We start from the raw sequence: 16,552 nt of genomic DNA on the forward strand, positions 1-16,552 counted from the left end.
ATTCATTTATATTCTCTTTAAGGTCCTTGAACATCTTCATAATTGCTATTTTGAAGTCCTTGTCTTGTGCTTCAGCTATATTGCATTCTACAGGGCCTTCTGCAGTAAGGTTACTGGATTCTAGTAAAGGCATATTTTCCTGGCTGTTCCTGTTACAATTTTTTTTTTCTGAGATAGGGTTTGTCTGTGCAGCCCTAGCTGTCCTGGCACTCGCTCTGTAGACCAGGCTGGCCTCGAACTCACAGAGATCTGCCTGCCTCTGCCTCCCGAGTGCTGGGATTAGAGACATGTACCATCACCACCCAGCCTCATGTTGCACTGGGATTGAAATTCCTAGAATTATGATGTTCAAGATGTTTCTTGGAGTCAATATCTGGTCTTATCTTTGTTGGATGGCTGTCTTATTCTTTGGTTGCTCTTTCCCTGTCTGTGTCCTAGACAAGTGGGCTATGGGGTCACTGGAAAAGAGTGCTTCTGTGGGTCAGCGGGTGACACAAATGAATATAGATAGACTAGGAGGGAAGACTGAGAGGGCTGAATGAAAGGGCTAAGTGGGTTTTGAACCAAGAGTGAGCCCATAGAAATGGAGTGGAAAGAGTGATTTTTAAGGAAGAGGTGATAAGATTTATTGATCAAATGGGAGCATAGGATGATAAAAATAAAAGTCTTGGGAAGAAGATACAGAAAGAAATGAAAATACTCCTGCTTTCAAGGTGTCTATAAAATAATGTAAGGCACTAATTTTAAATACAGAACATTTAAGTGTTTTATGGTGTCACTTAATGATGGAACACATAGTAATGGAAAGGTCAAGAGTATGGTGGCAATTACTCCCAAACAATCAGGGAGAAGTTTCTAAAGGAGATAAACTATGAATTGGATCCTGCAAAGGAGTAGGCACTTGTAGAGTTTCAGAGTTGGAAGAACATGTATTTCAGAAAGGAATAACAGCAGGAGTGAAAAAAATACAAGGTAGGAATATGCAAGGAAGCAGTCAGAAACAGATTTAGTTGGCAAAATAATTGAGGGTGGAAAATGGGCCTGGATCAATAGTTTAGGGACCATTTATAAGAGACTTACTAGTTGATGAAATATTTATAGTGGCAGGGTAGTTTGTAGGCAACAATGTAAAGGAACAATGAAAATAACAAAACTAAAGTAGTTAGCTCCATTTGATTAGCATAATCTGAGTTAGAGTCTTCCACACAGAAACCTATGGCTACAGACAGGTTCATTTAGCTATTTAGATATAGTTCATATATCACAGTTATCCAAGATAAATATCTAAATACGGTATAAAGCCTAAGATGTCACCTTTAAAAGATCTATTACGAATACCAGAAGTGGTGGCACACACCTTTGATCTTAGTACGTGGGAGGCAGAGGCAGGTGGATCTCTGTGTTTGAGGCCAGCTTGATCTACAGAGCAAGTTTCAGGACAGCTAGGGTTATGCGGGGTTACATAGGGAAATCCTGTCTCAAAAAAAGAAGAAAGAAAAAAGATCTGTCATATAAGCTTCCATGTAATCAGACAATTTGTTTTAAATATATGTTTAAATCCATAGGGTTTGTTTGTTTCTTTTTGTTAGTAGGTCTTTAAGTTTTGGGGGCATTTTATAGGAAAAAAGTCAATGTTTATATTAAATAATAATTATTAATCTGTATTGATTACTGTTTACTTATTATTTCACTTACTGCACATTTATCAAACATAGTGATACATGCTGTATTTCTTTCTGGATTAATTACTGTTGGCCATGTATTTGTATGTGGTATATATGGTGAGTGTGATTGCATGTATGGTATGACACACATACAGACATAAGAGTACAATTTTTGGAAGTGGATTTTCTACTTCCACTGTGGGTTCAAGGATTGGGCTCAGATTTCCAGACTCCTGGGGCAAATACCTTGACCTGCTAAGTGGTCTGGCCAGCCAGCCAGTCTTTATTTGTAAAACAGCCAAATGAAGGATGCAAAATGATTCTCAATCTACTGAAGAGAGAACTGGAATTGGAAACCCATACAAGCTTAGATAGCTAATAAGTAGCAAATAGGATTATAATTTATCTAAAAAGCGGGGTTTCCAAGGATATGGCATCCCTGGGGGAGTTCCTTATTCTCCTGGAAATCTTTAATTTTTAACCCAGTGGCTCAAGAACTGGACCTCTTCTGTGCATATAAGTCTCAACAAACTTGTAATGCACTTGAATTCATGTAAGGGTTTTTTCATAGACCACCTTTCTTCTGAAGTATAGCTAGGAAAAGGGAACCCATTCCACACATGCTTCTGATGGGTATTCTCACTCAGATTTCACTCTCTGATTATCTTTTAGGGACATTTGAAATCTATTGTCAAGCAGGCAGCCACAGAGAAGCAGGGATGAGGGCAGTTTATAATGTCTCCCAGTGTTCTAGTCGTCAAGATAGCCCACGCCAACACTACCAAGCTTCAAGAGTCTATTACATCATGGCAGAAGAGGTGGAGTGGGATTATTGCCCTGACAGAACCTGGGAACTGGAATGGCACAACACATCTGAGGAAGACAGGTAAGGCTTCAGAAAAGGAGAGACCACAACTTTAGATACCAAAACTTGCTGCACCAGCACAGCCTGGATGCCGAGACTGGTGGGGGTGCTGGGATTGAGACTTCAGGAGACTTCTTTTCAGTTGGAAGAACAGCAACCTTTATTTTTTCCCAAGCTAAAGCCTTTTATACCTTTAAACAGACTGGGAAGCATCTGTGGAAAACCACCAGCCAGAAAGAACACAAACATCCTTGTCAATTACAAGGAAATTTAGCTGTTGGTCAGGGGGACTGAGGGCAGCCAGATCACAACAGAAACTGAAAGTAGGAAGCATTTTTATAGCCACCCAAATATTCTGCCAAAAATAGTTAGCCTAGAATGGCAGGATCTTGAATTCCAGCTCTTTGCTTCAGTTCATTAGCCATTGAACTGAAGAAAAGACCTTGCTACAACTTGCCCTCTTAGCCTTGCTTCCCTTCTAATTAGATAAAACTTACCTACAATGGGATTTAAAGTTCATAGGGATTTACTCAAGCAATGGAATGTCTCAAGGTCATTTATTAAGATACAGACCAAACTGGGAAACAAAAAAAGTCCAAAACGGAGTAGTTTAAATAGGCTACAATTTTAGCTGTTATTTACCTATGAGCAACTATACTGCCCACATCTCCTCGTTCCATCTCTGGGACCAAGATGGTTATTTTAGTGGTGGCTATCCCCAGCTTTCAAGTTCCAGAAAACAGCATTGCTTGGGAGGATAGACCTGTAAGCTGTATATGTCAGTTTTTCTCATGTTCTATTTCTTAAGCTTATACACGTGGCTACAATGTAACATCTGTGAAGACAGCCATGTGTTCCACTAAAGCCTAGGTGACTCTGTTACTAAAAAGAGGGAGATGAGAATACAAACTGTGGTACAAAGTATTACTAATAATAGTTCCCTCTAGTTTGTGGCGCCTTCCCTGTCTTTTGTCAATTCTTGACCTCTATAAGTTTAGGTTGAAGTCTTCATGCTAAAATTCTATGGGAGTTAGGAAATAGGAATTTTTTTTTCTGTCAGCTTTGATTTCATCCATCATGCATAGCTGATAAGTCATTGCTAGAAAAGAAGGAAGGGCAGAAACAGTGGACTGAACTCTTAAGTCCTGCCTCCTCTTTTGGGTGACAGTGTCTTTGTATATCCGTCAATTCTGACCTATTGATTCCACCTCAAGACTCACCTATTTGGAAATTTCACTGTTAAAATAAATGATAAACACTGTCAACTGCTAAGAATCCTATAATCAGAAAACTGTAAGATCCCATGTCTTCCAACTTTTTTTTAAAACATCTATTTATTTATTATATATACAATATTCTATCTGTGTGTATGTATGCAGGACAGAAGAGGGCACCAGACCTCATTACAGATGGCTGTGAGCCACCATGTGGTTGCCGGGAATTGAACTCAGGACCTTTGGAAGAGCAGGCAATGCTCTTAACCACTGAGCCATCTCTCCAGCCCCGTCTTCCAACTTTTGATCTCCAACAGCAACTATGGATACTCAACTGACACTTTGTGCCTTGTCCTTCTATTAAATAATTCCCAATCTAAGATTCACTTACAGCTGGAACCAAAGTCACAATTTTTTTGATTCTTAGCTCAGTGAATCAAACTGCAAATATCTATCTGGTTGATGAAAAATAACAAACGTAGCTTCAGAAATGTACTATTTTCAATCATGGTAATGCAATTTGACATTATAATGGATAGATCTACATTTTTCATATTTGACATGAGTATAGTTCTAAATTAATTTCTCCATAACTGAAAATAAAGGTTGAAGGTCAAGTACTAGTAACAGTCTTTGAATTCTTCTAGTTATGGTCATGTTTTCCTGAGCAACAAGGATGGGCTCCTGGGTTCCAGATATAAGAAAGCTGTATTCAGAGAATACACTGATGGTAGTTTCAGGATTCCTCAGCCGAGGTCTGGACCAGAGGAGCACTTGGGAATCCTGGGTAAGGGAATTCTACTTAATTCCGGCATCTAGGAGGCTGGGTTGCTTCTATTACATCTATATCATATCAGGGAGGTTTTTTTCATCCTTCATTCTCATCTTTTCCATGTGGAATAGTAAAAGTATGGCCCTATTATATAAAGTGGCCATGAATATAAGCATGGAAGGGAGTGGTAGAAACATGAATTCTGCTCTAACATGAACCAGAATGTTCTGATTGTCTGTATCTTTGAGACATGGATCCTCTGAAGGTAGTAGATTTTAAAACACTCCAGAGGCAGGAGAATTTAAAAGCTCCAGCATGTAAAACCAAGAGTAATACATAGAGCCACAATTGCCCCCATACCTCAATTTAATCAAGGTTGTATGTTGCTTTTGTACAATGGATTTATTTATTTTCATCCTAGACCAGACAGGACCCACTGCCCTCTGAGGAGAGTACTTTTGATGGAGAAAGGGTCCCTTTGTTTGTCCCAGCCGCCTGGCTAACTTACACCCCAAATAACCACACAAAAACTGTATTAATTAAATTACTGCTTGGCCCATTAGCTTTAGCCTCTTACTGGCTAATTCTCACATTTTGATTTAATCCATTTCTATTAATCTGTGTATCACCACTAGTTCGTGGCTTACCCGGAAAGATTTAGCATGTCTGACCTGGCGGCTCCATGGCAGCTCTTGTATTCTGCTTTCTTCCTCCCAGAATTCAGTTCTGTCTTCTCCGCCTACCTAAGTTCTTCCCTATCAACTAGGCCAAGGCAGTTTCTTTATTCACTATCTAATGAAAGCAATACATAAACAGAAGGAACTCCTACACCAGAGTACAGTTATTCTATGGGTTATACATGGCAAGACTTCAGTCCTTACTGTCAATGATCCCGCAAAACTCAGAGACTCTCTAGAGCTTTTGGTTATTATATAGAGAAAAATAGGATGAAGAAAATGAGGATAATATGAAGCACATTTGTATTTTTGTGGTACCTTCATGCTGTTAAGTAGCAATACCAATTTTAGGATTTCTGAATCTGAAAATGAACCCAAGCATGTCTTTTAGTCTTAGGGAGATTAATTCCCAGTTACATGGATCTTGCAGTTATGCCTTGTTCTTTGATGTCTCCCTTTTTACTTCCCTGCTAATGAAACTTGTACTTCTTTTGTATGTATCAGGTCCACTTATCAGAGGAGAGGTTGGTGATATCTTAACTGTGGTGTTCAAGAATAATGCCAGTCGACCATATTCTGTGCATGCCCATGGAGTTCTAGAGTCTAATACTGGCTGGCCACAGGCTGCCGAGCCTGGTGAGTGAAAGGACAAAGGCTTTGCAGTCCTTCTATTTTAGTCTTCTAGTTTTATTGCTTTAAACACCTTACATTCTTGGTCTGGGAGTGTAGCTCAATGAAAGATAGAGGGAATTAACTGGTGAATTGGAGTTCTAGGCAGGTTTATTTTTCTTTTGCATTTACAGTAGTTCCTGTATTTCAGTTAAAAATACCTTGTGAGCTACATGGTTTTACATTGTAACTTTTCCAATTCCTTACAGTGTTTAGTTAGGTTGTTTATGTGTACTAACTAATAAATAATAAAATTTTGATTACTATAAGGAAATACCAGAGACAGTCTACTTTAGAAAAAAAGAGGAATTTGTTTGGCTTACAGTTCTACAAGTATAAGGTCTGGGAACGTTATTCAGAAATGACCTTGAACTTTGAGACTGTACAAGCCATCACATGATGAGACAGAAAATGTATGTGTGTATTCTTGTCTAGTCTCTTCATGAAACCAGAGGATTCTTTTTCCAGTGTTCAACTCTAATAGCGCCCCTCAAACCACATCTCTAAATGAAGCTGTATCAAATCTGTACTATTTTACTACTGTACAATGTGAAGTAATATCAATACATGAAGTGTTAGATGATAATCAAACCATACATGAACTTTGACTTTATAACTTTCTTCCAGCTTAATGTTGGTATCTCTAGCAATAAATGTATCTGTAGCATCTTATCAGTTTTGGTATTTGTTTCATTTATTTTAGGATGCCCTTTAGTTGTCTTTACAACTTTTTTTTAAAATTTGCTTTTCATTGTTTTTTTTCTAATTCTTGTTGTATGTATATATTATATAGAGCACAGCACAATATTTTGTAAAGACAATTTCAAGTAAGTATATACTGTACATCAATCTTATTTGACCCCCGTATTCCCTTACTCTCCTCTTTCTCATCCTACCCTTCTCATTTGTTCTCCAGAACAGTTTTATTTACACATTCAGGTCATACATATATACATGATTTTTATGAATCTCCATAAAAATCTAAGAATGAAAAATGGATGAAAATATATATTTGCATTTTTGGACTGATTAATATGATTGTCTCCAGTTTTATGCATTTTCTTGCAAATGGCACAAGCTCATTCTTCTTTATGGTGGAAAGGAATTCCTTGTTTATAATTATAAATATAATTATCTGATCCTCTGTTGGACACATTTAGTTTCTGAGAATAAAGCTGTGATTGATATGCTAGGATGTTTGTAATATGTTGACTTGGAATTGTTTCAGTACATAGCAAAGAGAATTTTTCTTGAAGAACCCCCATACTGATTTCCATAGTGGGCTTGACTAGCTTACGTTTTAACCAGAAGTATGTAAGAATTCTTTCTTTTTCTGTTTTCTTTCTTTTTTCTTCTCTTTTCGTTTTGTTATTCAATACTGGATTTCTCCCAGAACATGCTCTATACACAAGGATGGCCTAGATCTCACAGAGATCCTCCTGTCTTTGCCTGATTAGTACTGGGATTAAAGGTGTGTGCCACCGCTGCCTGGTTCTTTGTTTCTTTTTCTGTTTACTTAATGATTGCTTTGGGGACTGGAATGAGATGGAATCTCAATGTAGTTTTAATTTGGAATTTTAGATAACTACTGAGTTTGAGAAGTTTATATTTGTTTATTAGCTATTTATATTTCATTTGTTGAGAACTGTTCATTAGTTCATTTATTAATTGAATTGTTTGATTCATTACAGTTTAGTTCCTTTTTTAGTACTTTTTATATTCTAGACATTAATCTTGTCAGATATCAAACTAGTAGAGATCTTCCATTCTATACCCTGTCATTTACTCATTTAACTGTTTCCTTTCTGTGCTGTACGTTGGAATTTTATGAGATCTTAATGTCAATAGTTGATATTATTTACTGAACAGGTGTAACCAGTTCTAGAAAGCCCTTTAATATTCTTATGCCTTTAGATGTTTCCCATACTATTCAGACTAACAATGTCAACAGTTTAGGTTTAGGTCTTAGGTTGATTTGGGGTTAGGTTTTATTTGTATTGTATGTGAGATGATAGGGATAGAATTTCATTCTTCTACATATGGTTATCCAGTTTTAACTTGCAATATTTTTGAAGAGACTTTTCTAAAACATATGTTTTTGAAATTATTGTCTGGTATCTGATAACTATTATGACATGGGCTTATATCTGGGCTTGTATTCTGCTGATTTGTGTTTCTGCTTTGTGTCATATCTATTCTATTTTCTAACTCAGCCTGTGCAGTTTGACATAGAACCAAGGATTATTCGTTTTGCTCAAAATTGCTTTGGCTATACATGGTATTTATTGTTGGTATTTTGTGTGTGTGCTTCCACATGAATTTTAAGAATATTTTTTAGTTTTGTGAAGAACAGCATTGTATCTGTAGGTTGCCTTGAGTACTGTAATCCTTTTCACAATAATAATTTTTCAGTCCGTAACTGTGGGAGACATTTTCGTCTTCTAGCATCTTGCTTTAATTCTTCCTTTAGTGTTACAAAGTTTTTAATGTAGAGGGTTTTTTATTTCTTTAGTTTGATGTATTCCAAGGTATTCTTTCTGATTTTCTATGAGAGAGAGAGTCTCACTATGTAACCATGACTGGCCTGGAACTTAGCATATAAACCAAGTTGTCTTCAAACTCTCAGAGAGCTACTTACTTCTGCTTTTCCAGTGCTGGGGGGCAGGCACAGTTCTGAGGTACCAGTAGTTAAGAGCTTGTATCTTTATCTGCAAGTAGGAGGCAGCTAACAAATATATATATATATATATATATATATATATATATAGAGAGAGAGAGAGAGAGAGAGAGAGAGAGAGAGAGAACTGACTGGGAACAGTGTAGACTTTCAAAATGTCAAAGTCAGTTCCTAGTGACTCACCTCCTCCAAGAAGGCCACACCTCCTAATCTTCCTAAACAGTAGTTCCACCAAGAGGGACTAAGTATTCAATATATGAGCCTATGGGACCCATTCTCATTTGCAGACTACTACATCAAACATCCTGTACCTGAGCACTGATAAACCATTCCTTATGAGCTACCCTAAGTTTTTTTCTGGGCAAAAGATATTTGGGGAGGATTCTACTTCTTGCTAACCTTTCCAGTCTGTGGGCCATGAGTTGGACATACCTGAATTCAAATTATTTATAAATATTTGTAGTAAAGAAGTTGAACTAATTTTTTAGGGGTGGTCCAAGGAAATATCACAAACTGATTTATATGAACAACAGACAATTTATTGTCTCAAGTAGCTAGAGACTAGAGGTCTACACTAAAGTACTAGAAAGATTGCTTCTTTTTTTTAATGGCTATGAGGGAAGGGATTTTTTTTTTCAGGCCTCAGTCTTTTTTGGATTGTAGGTAGGCATCTTTTCCTTGTTTTCTTGTTTTGGAGGAGGGGGCCGCTCATTTATTGGTTTTTGGCCACTAAGCCCCAAAATAATCACACAGAAACTGTATTATTTAAATCACTGCTTAGACTATTAGCTCTAGCTTTTTATTGGCTAACTCTTACATATTAATTTAACCCATCTCCATTAATCTGTGTATTACCACATGACTGTGGCTTAACAGCTAAAGTTCCAGTGTCTGGTCTCAGGTGGGGCTACATGGAGTCTCTCTACGTTGCCCTTCTTTCTCCCAGCATTCAGTCCTGTCTTCCCTGTCTACCTAAGCTCTGCCCTGTTATAGGTTCAAAGCAGTTTCTTTATTCATTAATGGTATTTAAGCATACAGAGGGAAATCCCACATCATTCTGTGTTTTCTATTGCTGCTTTAAACACCATGACCAAGAGCAACCTGGAAATAAAGAGGTGTATTTCATCTTAGATCTCTCAAGTCACAATCCCTCACTGAGGAAAATCAGGGCAGGAAAATGGAGGCAGGAACTTATGCAGAAACCATGGGATAACACTGCTTACTGGCTTGCTCATCATCGCTTGTTCAGCTTGATTTGTTATACCATCCAGGACTACCTGCCTACCTAGGGGTAAAAGTCTAAAGTTGCTCAACTATAAAATATAAAATTATTCCTATAAAATAAAATATAAGTTACATATTTTCTTACTCTGACGGGGAAGAACAAGGACACAGTCACAATAAAACCAAAACTAACCCAAAATACAACAATGTAAATAGTTCAGTGCTTGATGTCTGTGACAGGATCACAATCTTTTGGGTTTCAAAGCCTGTGCAGTTCCACTTATCCATATCTGCTTTTTGCAGCATAATCAGCTTGTCTGATAGATAACCTTGGGCTAGCTCCACTCCAGAGTTGCTATTGTCCTTAGTGATGATCCCATAGTACTGGTATCTCCAAAAAGTTTGGAGTCTCCACTGCAACTGAGGATGAATCTTTACCAGTGGCCTCTCCTGCCTTCCCATCAGGGACTCCCATCCCTGTTACACAGTGCCAACCCTCGCTGCTCCCCATTACCTCTTCAGGTCTTCAAAGCCAGTACCACCTGACTCTTCCACATTACCCATTTTAGCTGCCAGCAGGAGATACAGCCTTGACCACCCAGGACCACAGATGCTATGTTTGGATCCTGAGGAAATACTCCCAGAAGATTTCTCCTAAATGATGCTGGTCTCTTCTTAAGCACAGCTTATTTCTCAGCCCCAGGGAACCAGCGTCACTTGTCTCAGTAAAGCAAAGGTTTTACTTCAGCGGTGCTAGTATCTTGTTAATCATTTATGAGTCTTCAGGTCTAGCTGACCGGAACCAAGGGTTCTTAACACAAAACATCACACAAATTGCCCTGGTCAGAGTCTTTGTTTCCTTCTGACATTTCACAAGTCAGTCTTCCATCATCTGCATCTCTTTCAGCATTTTTATCATTCAAACTCCAAAATACCCATTAAGCTTTGAGCTCTCAATGGCTTTCCTGTATTAAAGTTCCAATGTCCTTCCACAATCCTCTCCGAAGAAGTATAATCAGTTCTGTCACGGCAATGCCTCTTGAACCTGATACCACTTTCTGTTTTAGGTTTCTATGGCTTTAATAAAGGCAATGACCAGATAAACTTGAGGAGTAAAGGGTTTATTTCAGCTTACAGTTCCACATCACATCATATCAGCAAAAGTCAGGGCAGAAACTCAAGGTACGAACCTGGAGGCAGAAACTGAAGTAGAGACTGTGGAGGGGTGTTGCTCACTGACTTGCTTGTCACCACGGCTTGCTCAGTCTGCTTTCTTATAGAACCCAGGACGGGTCACCCGCCCAGGGGTGGTACAACCCACAGAGATCTGGGGCCTCCTTCAATCATCATTAAGAACATGCCCTATAGACTTGCCCATATCTGATTGAAGCAGTTTCTCAACTGCTGGATACTGGGTAATATTCGAGGACTGCCCTACTAACCTCATTTAAAACCGATTTCCTCTTGTTTCTAATTTGGCCATGTTTCTAAATGAGGTCAGATTCTGAGCTAATGGGGGTTAAGACTTCAATATATAATATTTTGGAAGGGACACGTTTGGATCAACAACAGATAGAGGATTAAGTAATGAAAAGGAAATGAGGAAATTTAGATGTAAATGTTGGCAGCACTGTAAAATACTTAATTGTAAAGGAAGCCAGATTCATAGATTGGAGAAGACGCAGTATGGGGGGAAATCACAGAAGCAAGGAGAGAACTGTGCGTGGTGTGTTTGGAAAAAGGGATGAGTAGAGGAGAAGTTAAAGATACAGGTAGGAAGATGAACCGAAATCTGGCAATATACAAGAAGTGGTATTGGGAACTCTCTTGAAAGTTGTAATCTTAAATCAGAAAAAGAGAACTTCCTCGTCTGAGACTGGAGTGACTGGTGATATATATATATATATATCAGTGTGGTACTAGAACTGGTAATGGCAGTAGAAGAGATAAAAGCCTTCAGAGTGGTATGTGAAGGTTAATTTTGATTCTCACTTTAATTAAACCGATGTGTTGGTTGTGATTTGTGAAATTTCCTTCCGGGCATGTTTGTGATAGCATTTCCAGAAAAAATAGGCAGGAACACCTATTCTGTATGGAGACAGCAGCATCCTATGTACTAGTGTTCTTTCTACTCTACTTCCTGACCCCTAGATTGGGAGCTGCTGCTTGCTCTACTATTCCCTGCTGATCAGGAGGTGCTGAAATAATGACTCAAGATAAATATTTCTTTCTTTAAGTTGTTTATATTAGATATTTTGTCACAGGGTTAAGAAAAGTTACTAATCTAAATGGTAAGAGCATAATTCTAGAGTTAGGGTGTAGAAGTTCACATTTCAGTCCTATGTGTGGCATTTGGAAAGCTATTAACATCTGTCTGTGACCTTCACTTCCTATCTACAAAGATTTCTTTTTGAGAATTCAGAATTTCAATGTGCTAGACAAGCATTTGGCAATGTCATTATTATGGAAAGTCTGAATGAAAATGAGTAACAGGGAGTGAGGTACAAAACAGGTGAGCCTAGAAGAATGTGGTAAAAATTTGGAGTCACCAAGAATTACAAGACACGGAGCTACAAAATTCAATAGCACTTGGGGCACCACCGAGACTGTGAATATATTTTTAAAAACTGCAATACTTAGGGTCAAGCAGCTTTCATCAGTGCTGTTTAGTATCTACTGGTCTGATATCAGAGGAGATGGATTCCAGGATGATATATGGCTTAGTATTTTTCAGCTTTAGAGAACATGACTATTACTTAAAGTTATTAAATTATATGTGACCAGTGATATTATATTGTTCTTACTTAGTGATGTTGGAGTCAAACCCAGGTCCTTGTGCATGTTTGGGAAAATTCTACCACTAAGCTATAAAAAGGATCATTACAATATTTGATTTTGGTTTTTGTTTTCCTGATAGCTGCTGCTGACAATCTTTTATGTTCTTATTTATATTTTTATATCATCTTTAGTGAAATGTCTGTTCAAAAGTTTGCTCATTTTAATTGGGCAGATTGTTTTTGTTTTGTTACATTGTAAGAGTTCTTTACTATTTCATTGAAAAAAGTGAGCAGATGAATTAAATAAACATTTCTCCCAAAAAGTACTTGAAAATACCACTACAGGCCAGAGAAGATTCTCAACATTATTAGCCATGAGAGAACAACATATCAGAATTTCATTAGGATAGCCTATCTCCTTCACTAAAGCAAAATTAAGACTAAAGATAACTAATTTTTGAGAATATTGAGAAAGGAGGATCTACATAGTGATGTTTGATGATTCCACAGCTTTGCAAATCAGTTTGCCAATTCTTCCAATTGTTAAGGATTGGCATTACTGTATAATTTAATAATTCCATCCCAAGTTATACACCCAAGGGAAATGAAAACATAGCTTCATACAAAAATCTGTATGAAAGTTAATAGGGACAATTTTCTGATTTTGTGAACGAAATCAAGGGTCTCGAGCATGCTAGGAAAGTGTTTTGCCCCTGAGCTACAACCGTAGTCTTTAATGTCACTGCCATTCATATTACACTCAAAGTAGAAATACCCAAATATCTATCGACTGATGAGGGGATGCATAGTGCAATATATCCATAAAATGTCATATACTTTGGCAATAAAAAGCAACAGTGTATTTGGCAGCATGTGTAGACCATGAAAATATTATAAAAATGAAATAGTCTAGTAAGAGAAAGACAATAAATCATATGATTGAATTTATGTGAAATGTTCAGAACGAGAAAACAAGTTTGTGTTTGCATTGGAGTGGTGAGTAGTTTAGAGGGTGACAAGGGTATAGTGATTTCTGGGCTGTAATGAATTCTACAATAGATCATGGTAGCAGTTACAAAACTATGTGAAAGTGTATTATTTTAGGGTGCAGTATTTAATTTGTTGTCTATTGTAATTAAATATATCCATGGGTTATATGCAATAATACTATATACACACAATGATCAAACTCGGGTAGTTAGATATGAATTAATTGTATGGTGTGTAAATCATATCTCTATAAAATTGTTATAGAAGGTCTATATGAGAGTAATAGGAAGTTGGTTGGAAAAGACAAGGCTAGAGGCCGAGGTACTTCTTGGAAGTGAGGTCACTTTTCCTGGAGAGATATGAACAGAGGTTTATTTATCACAGACAGAGCAATGAAAACTGGTCAATCAAACCACTGTACCCAAATCTACCTTCACAAACTAGTGAGTTATTAGGGTACTTAAAGCAGCAGGAATGACTCAGGGGTAACTTACAGAAACATGGATAATTAAAAAAAAATTGAAAACCTCATCTTATCATAGGTGATAGCTCATCAAATTTGCTTTCTTGGAGCTTCCAGTATAGTCTGCTCATTTTTAGCAGTTGTTACTGTCTATGTAATCTCTGATGGCAGGTATTTGTGCATCTTGAAAGCATCTGGAGTAAAGATATGAGTCAATGGTTAAAAGCAAGTGTTCCTCTTCCAGAGCAATGTGAATTCAGTTCCCAAAATGCACACCAGAAAGCTTACTACCATCTATGGCTCCAAAGGATGGTATGATGCTTTCCTGTCTAAATGACCATCAGCACTATGTGGGCATAGTCCCTGTACATATGAATTTAAAATAAACTAAATCTTAAAAATCTAAAGTATATTGCAGAGATAGAATCATAAGACTTGGTACTTCATTGGATGTTGAGTGTTAAAGTGGCAAGGAAAACTAAAGTTTTGAGTCATGGCAACTAGGAGAATAGCTATGCTATTTCACAACATCAAAAGCACACTTTGGAGAAAAGTTTTACTTTTTTCAAGGAGAGAATTAAATTTATAGCAATTTCAGGTTGTCTTTGGTCCTGAAGATTGAAGCTAGGGCTTCCTGCCTAGTAAGATGCTCTGCCACTGAACTGTAACCCCCAATGGAAAATTTCCATTTTTATCTGCTATTAGGACAGTATGAAAATGATATCTACTATTCAATTGCAATTTTGAGGTGAGAGTTTAGTAACAAGGTAGGTCTGACTTGAAGTTGTTAAGAGTTTCCTAGGCGAAAATCATAATATGTAACTGAAATCTTCTATAGAGTCTTGAAGAAAGGGGTGAGATGAGCGCAGAGCTTATGGAAACAGTTTCATTCAGGAGGCAGCAAGCAGTGAATCAAGATGAACAAAGAAGCCAAATGATACACCATCATAGCCCCTGACCACAGCAGCAGGACTGCATCGTCATAGAATTAAGCCTGAACGTCTGTGCATGGAGGGGCTAGAAGGGTTTTTTTTTTTTTCCCCAAGCAGAGAGAAAAAAATCTAACAAAATAAAATGGAGCTTGGCATGAGAATGATGGATGAAGCTCTTGAGGGTGCTGAGGCTCACCCACTGTAGCCTTTAGAAATAGAGGAAACTGTCATACTGGCATCAATGAGACGTTTCTTACTACCCTTCTTAGGTGAAGTACTTACTTACCAGTGGAACATCCCAGAAAGATCTGGTCCTGGACCCGGTGACTCTGCTTGTGTTTCCTGGATTTATTATTCTGCAGTGGAGCCCATCAAGGTAAAGAAAAAAAATTGAATATTGGAAGAAGGATCCCAGAAATGGGCAAACTACCTGGCAAAATGACAACAAAATGTGTGGTTAAAAGAAACAAACAAAAAACAACCAGCCAACCAATCAACCAACCAACAAACAAAAACAGCTGGGTTTGAGGAAATTTACTCAAATGCATGCCTTATTTTCATAGGAAAAGGAATGAAGGTAGTCTGTGACACCAGATACTTGTCATGAGGATTTTCTTTTTTGTCTCAGATTTGTGCATCCTATAAGCAGTATGTTCTCATATTTTTTAAGATGCGGAGAGTTGTCAGGAAATTAGGGGCCTGTTGCAAATTTAGCTCAAATGGCCTTGGAATAACTATAATAAAGTCATGGTGCCTCTGCCTGGGGAATGAATTTAGTTTATCTAGACAGATAATCCTGCAAGTCTTCAGTAATATGTTATGTCTACTCTACTATGGGTATTTTTCTTGGAGTTTTGGATGATGCAAATTTAAGGTATCGTCCCTACCTGCAAAGTCCAGTTGCGCAAAAGGGAAGCAGAGAAGGTGTCAGAAAGGAAGCCACCTGTAATCTGGACTTTGAAATCTAAATGAGAGCGTGCCATAGATCAGGGGGTGTTGGAAGAAGGGTATTACAGGCATAAGAAACTGCCTAAAAAGGTGTTAGGTTGGTACATTTAAAAATTAATGAATAATTCAATCTAGCTAAAGCACAAGTTACACATGGCATCTCAACTCTGTCTGAAATGAATACAAAGCATTTATGATAAGGTGATAATGGGCTTAGAGTAAGCTTATTTGTGACTCCACTCTCGACAAAGTACTGCCATCCAGGAATAACCTTACGCCTTTCTCCCTTCATCAGGACATGTATAGTGGCCTGGTGGGACCCTTAGTCATCTGCCGAAAGGGCGTCTTGGGACCCCATGGAGGCCGGAATGATATGGACCGGGAATTTGCCTTGTTGTTTTTGATCTTTGATGAGAACCAATCTTGGTATCTGGAGGAGAATATCGCAATTTATGGGTCACAAGAAACAAAGCGTGTTGACCTACAGGATGAGACTTTCGTGGAGAGCAATAAAATGCATGGTCTGTAGAAACGAAGCTACTCTTATTTCAAAGTAGTCTGCATTGTTTTCAGGAGACGATTTGCTAGGCTCATCTCTATCTGTGGGTGCATAATTCTGAAAAGGATGAGAAAGCTGGACAGTGGAATGACTTCGAAAAAAAACCTTTATTTTTCTATAC

The 16,552-nt window shown here is 37.8% G+C and overlaps 1 protein-coding gene across 17 annotated transcripts in view; it reads left to right on the plus strand.

Annotated features, from left to right (window-relative positions):
* Heph (hephaestin) overlaps window positions 1-16,552 on the plus strand; it is an 84,363-nt gene that overhangs the window by 54,088 nt on the left and 13,723 nt on the right. For all 17 annotated transcript variants that reach the window (XM_050126033.1, XM_050126048.1, XM_050126045.1 and 14 more), the window contains 5 exons: window positions 2,337-2,550; window positions 4,391-4,530; window positions 5,697-5,828; window positions 15,194-15,300; window positions 16,168-16,393. In XM_050126033.1, the coding sequence (XP_049981990.1) occupies window positions 2,337-2,550; window positions 4,391-4,530; window positions 5,697-5,828; window positions 15,194-15,300; window positions 16,168-16,393 (819 nt within the window). The remainder of the gene's footprint in view (window positions 1-2,336; window positions 2,551-4,390; window positions 4,531-5,696; window positions 5,829-15,193; window positions 15,301-16,167; window positions 16,394-16,552) is intronic.

This window comes from Alexandromys fortis, unplaced genomic scaffold (assembly GCF_014885135.2).
Source record: "Alexandromys fortis isolate MF-2015 unplaced genomic scaffold, M_Fortis_MF-2015_v1.1 scaffold_246, whole genome shotgun sequence".
NCBI classification, from domain to species: domain Eukaryota; kingdom Metazoa; phylum Chordata; class Mammalia; order Rodentia; family Cricetidae; genus Alexandromys; species Alexandromys fortis.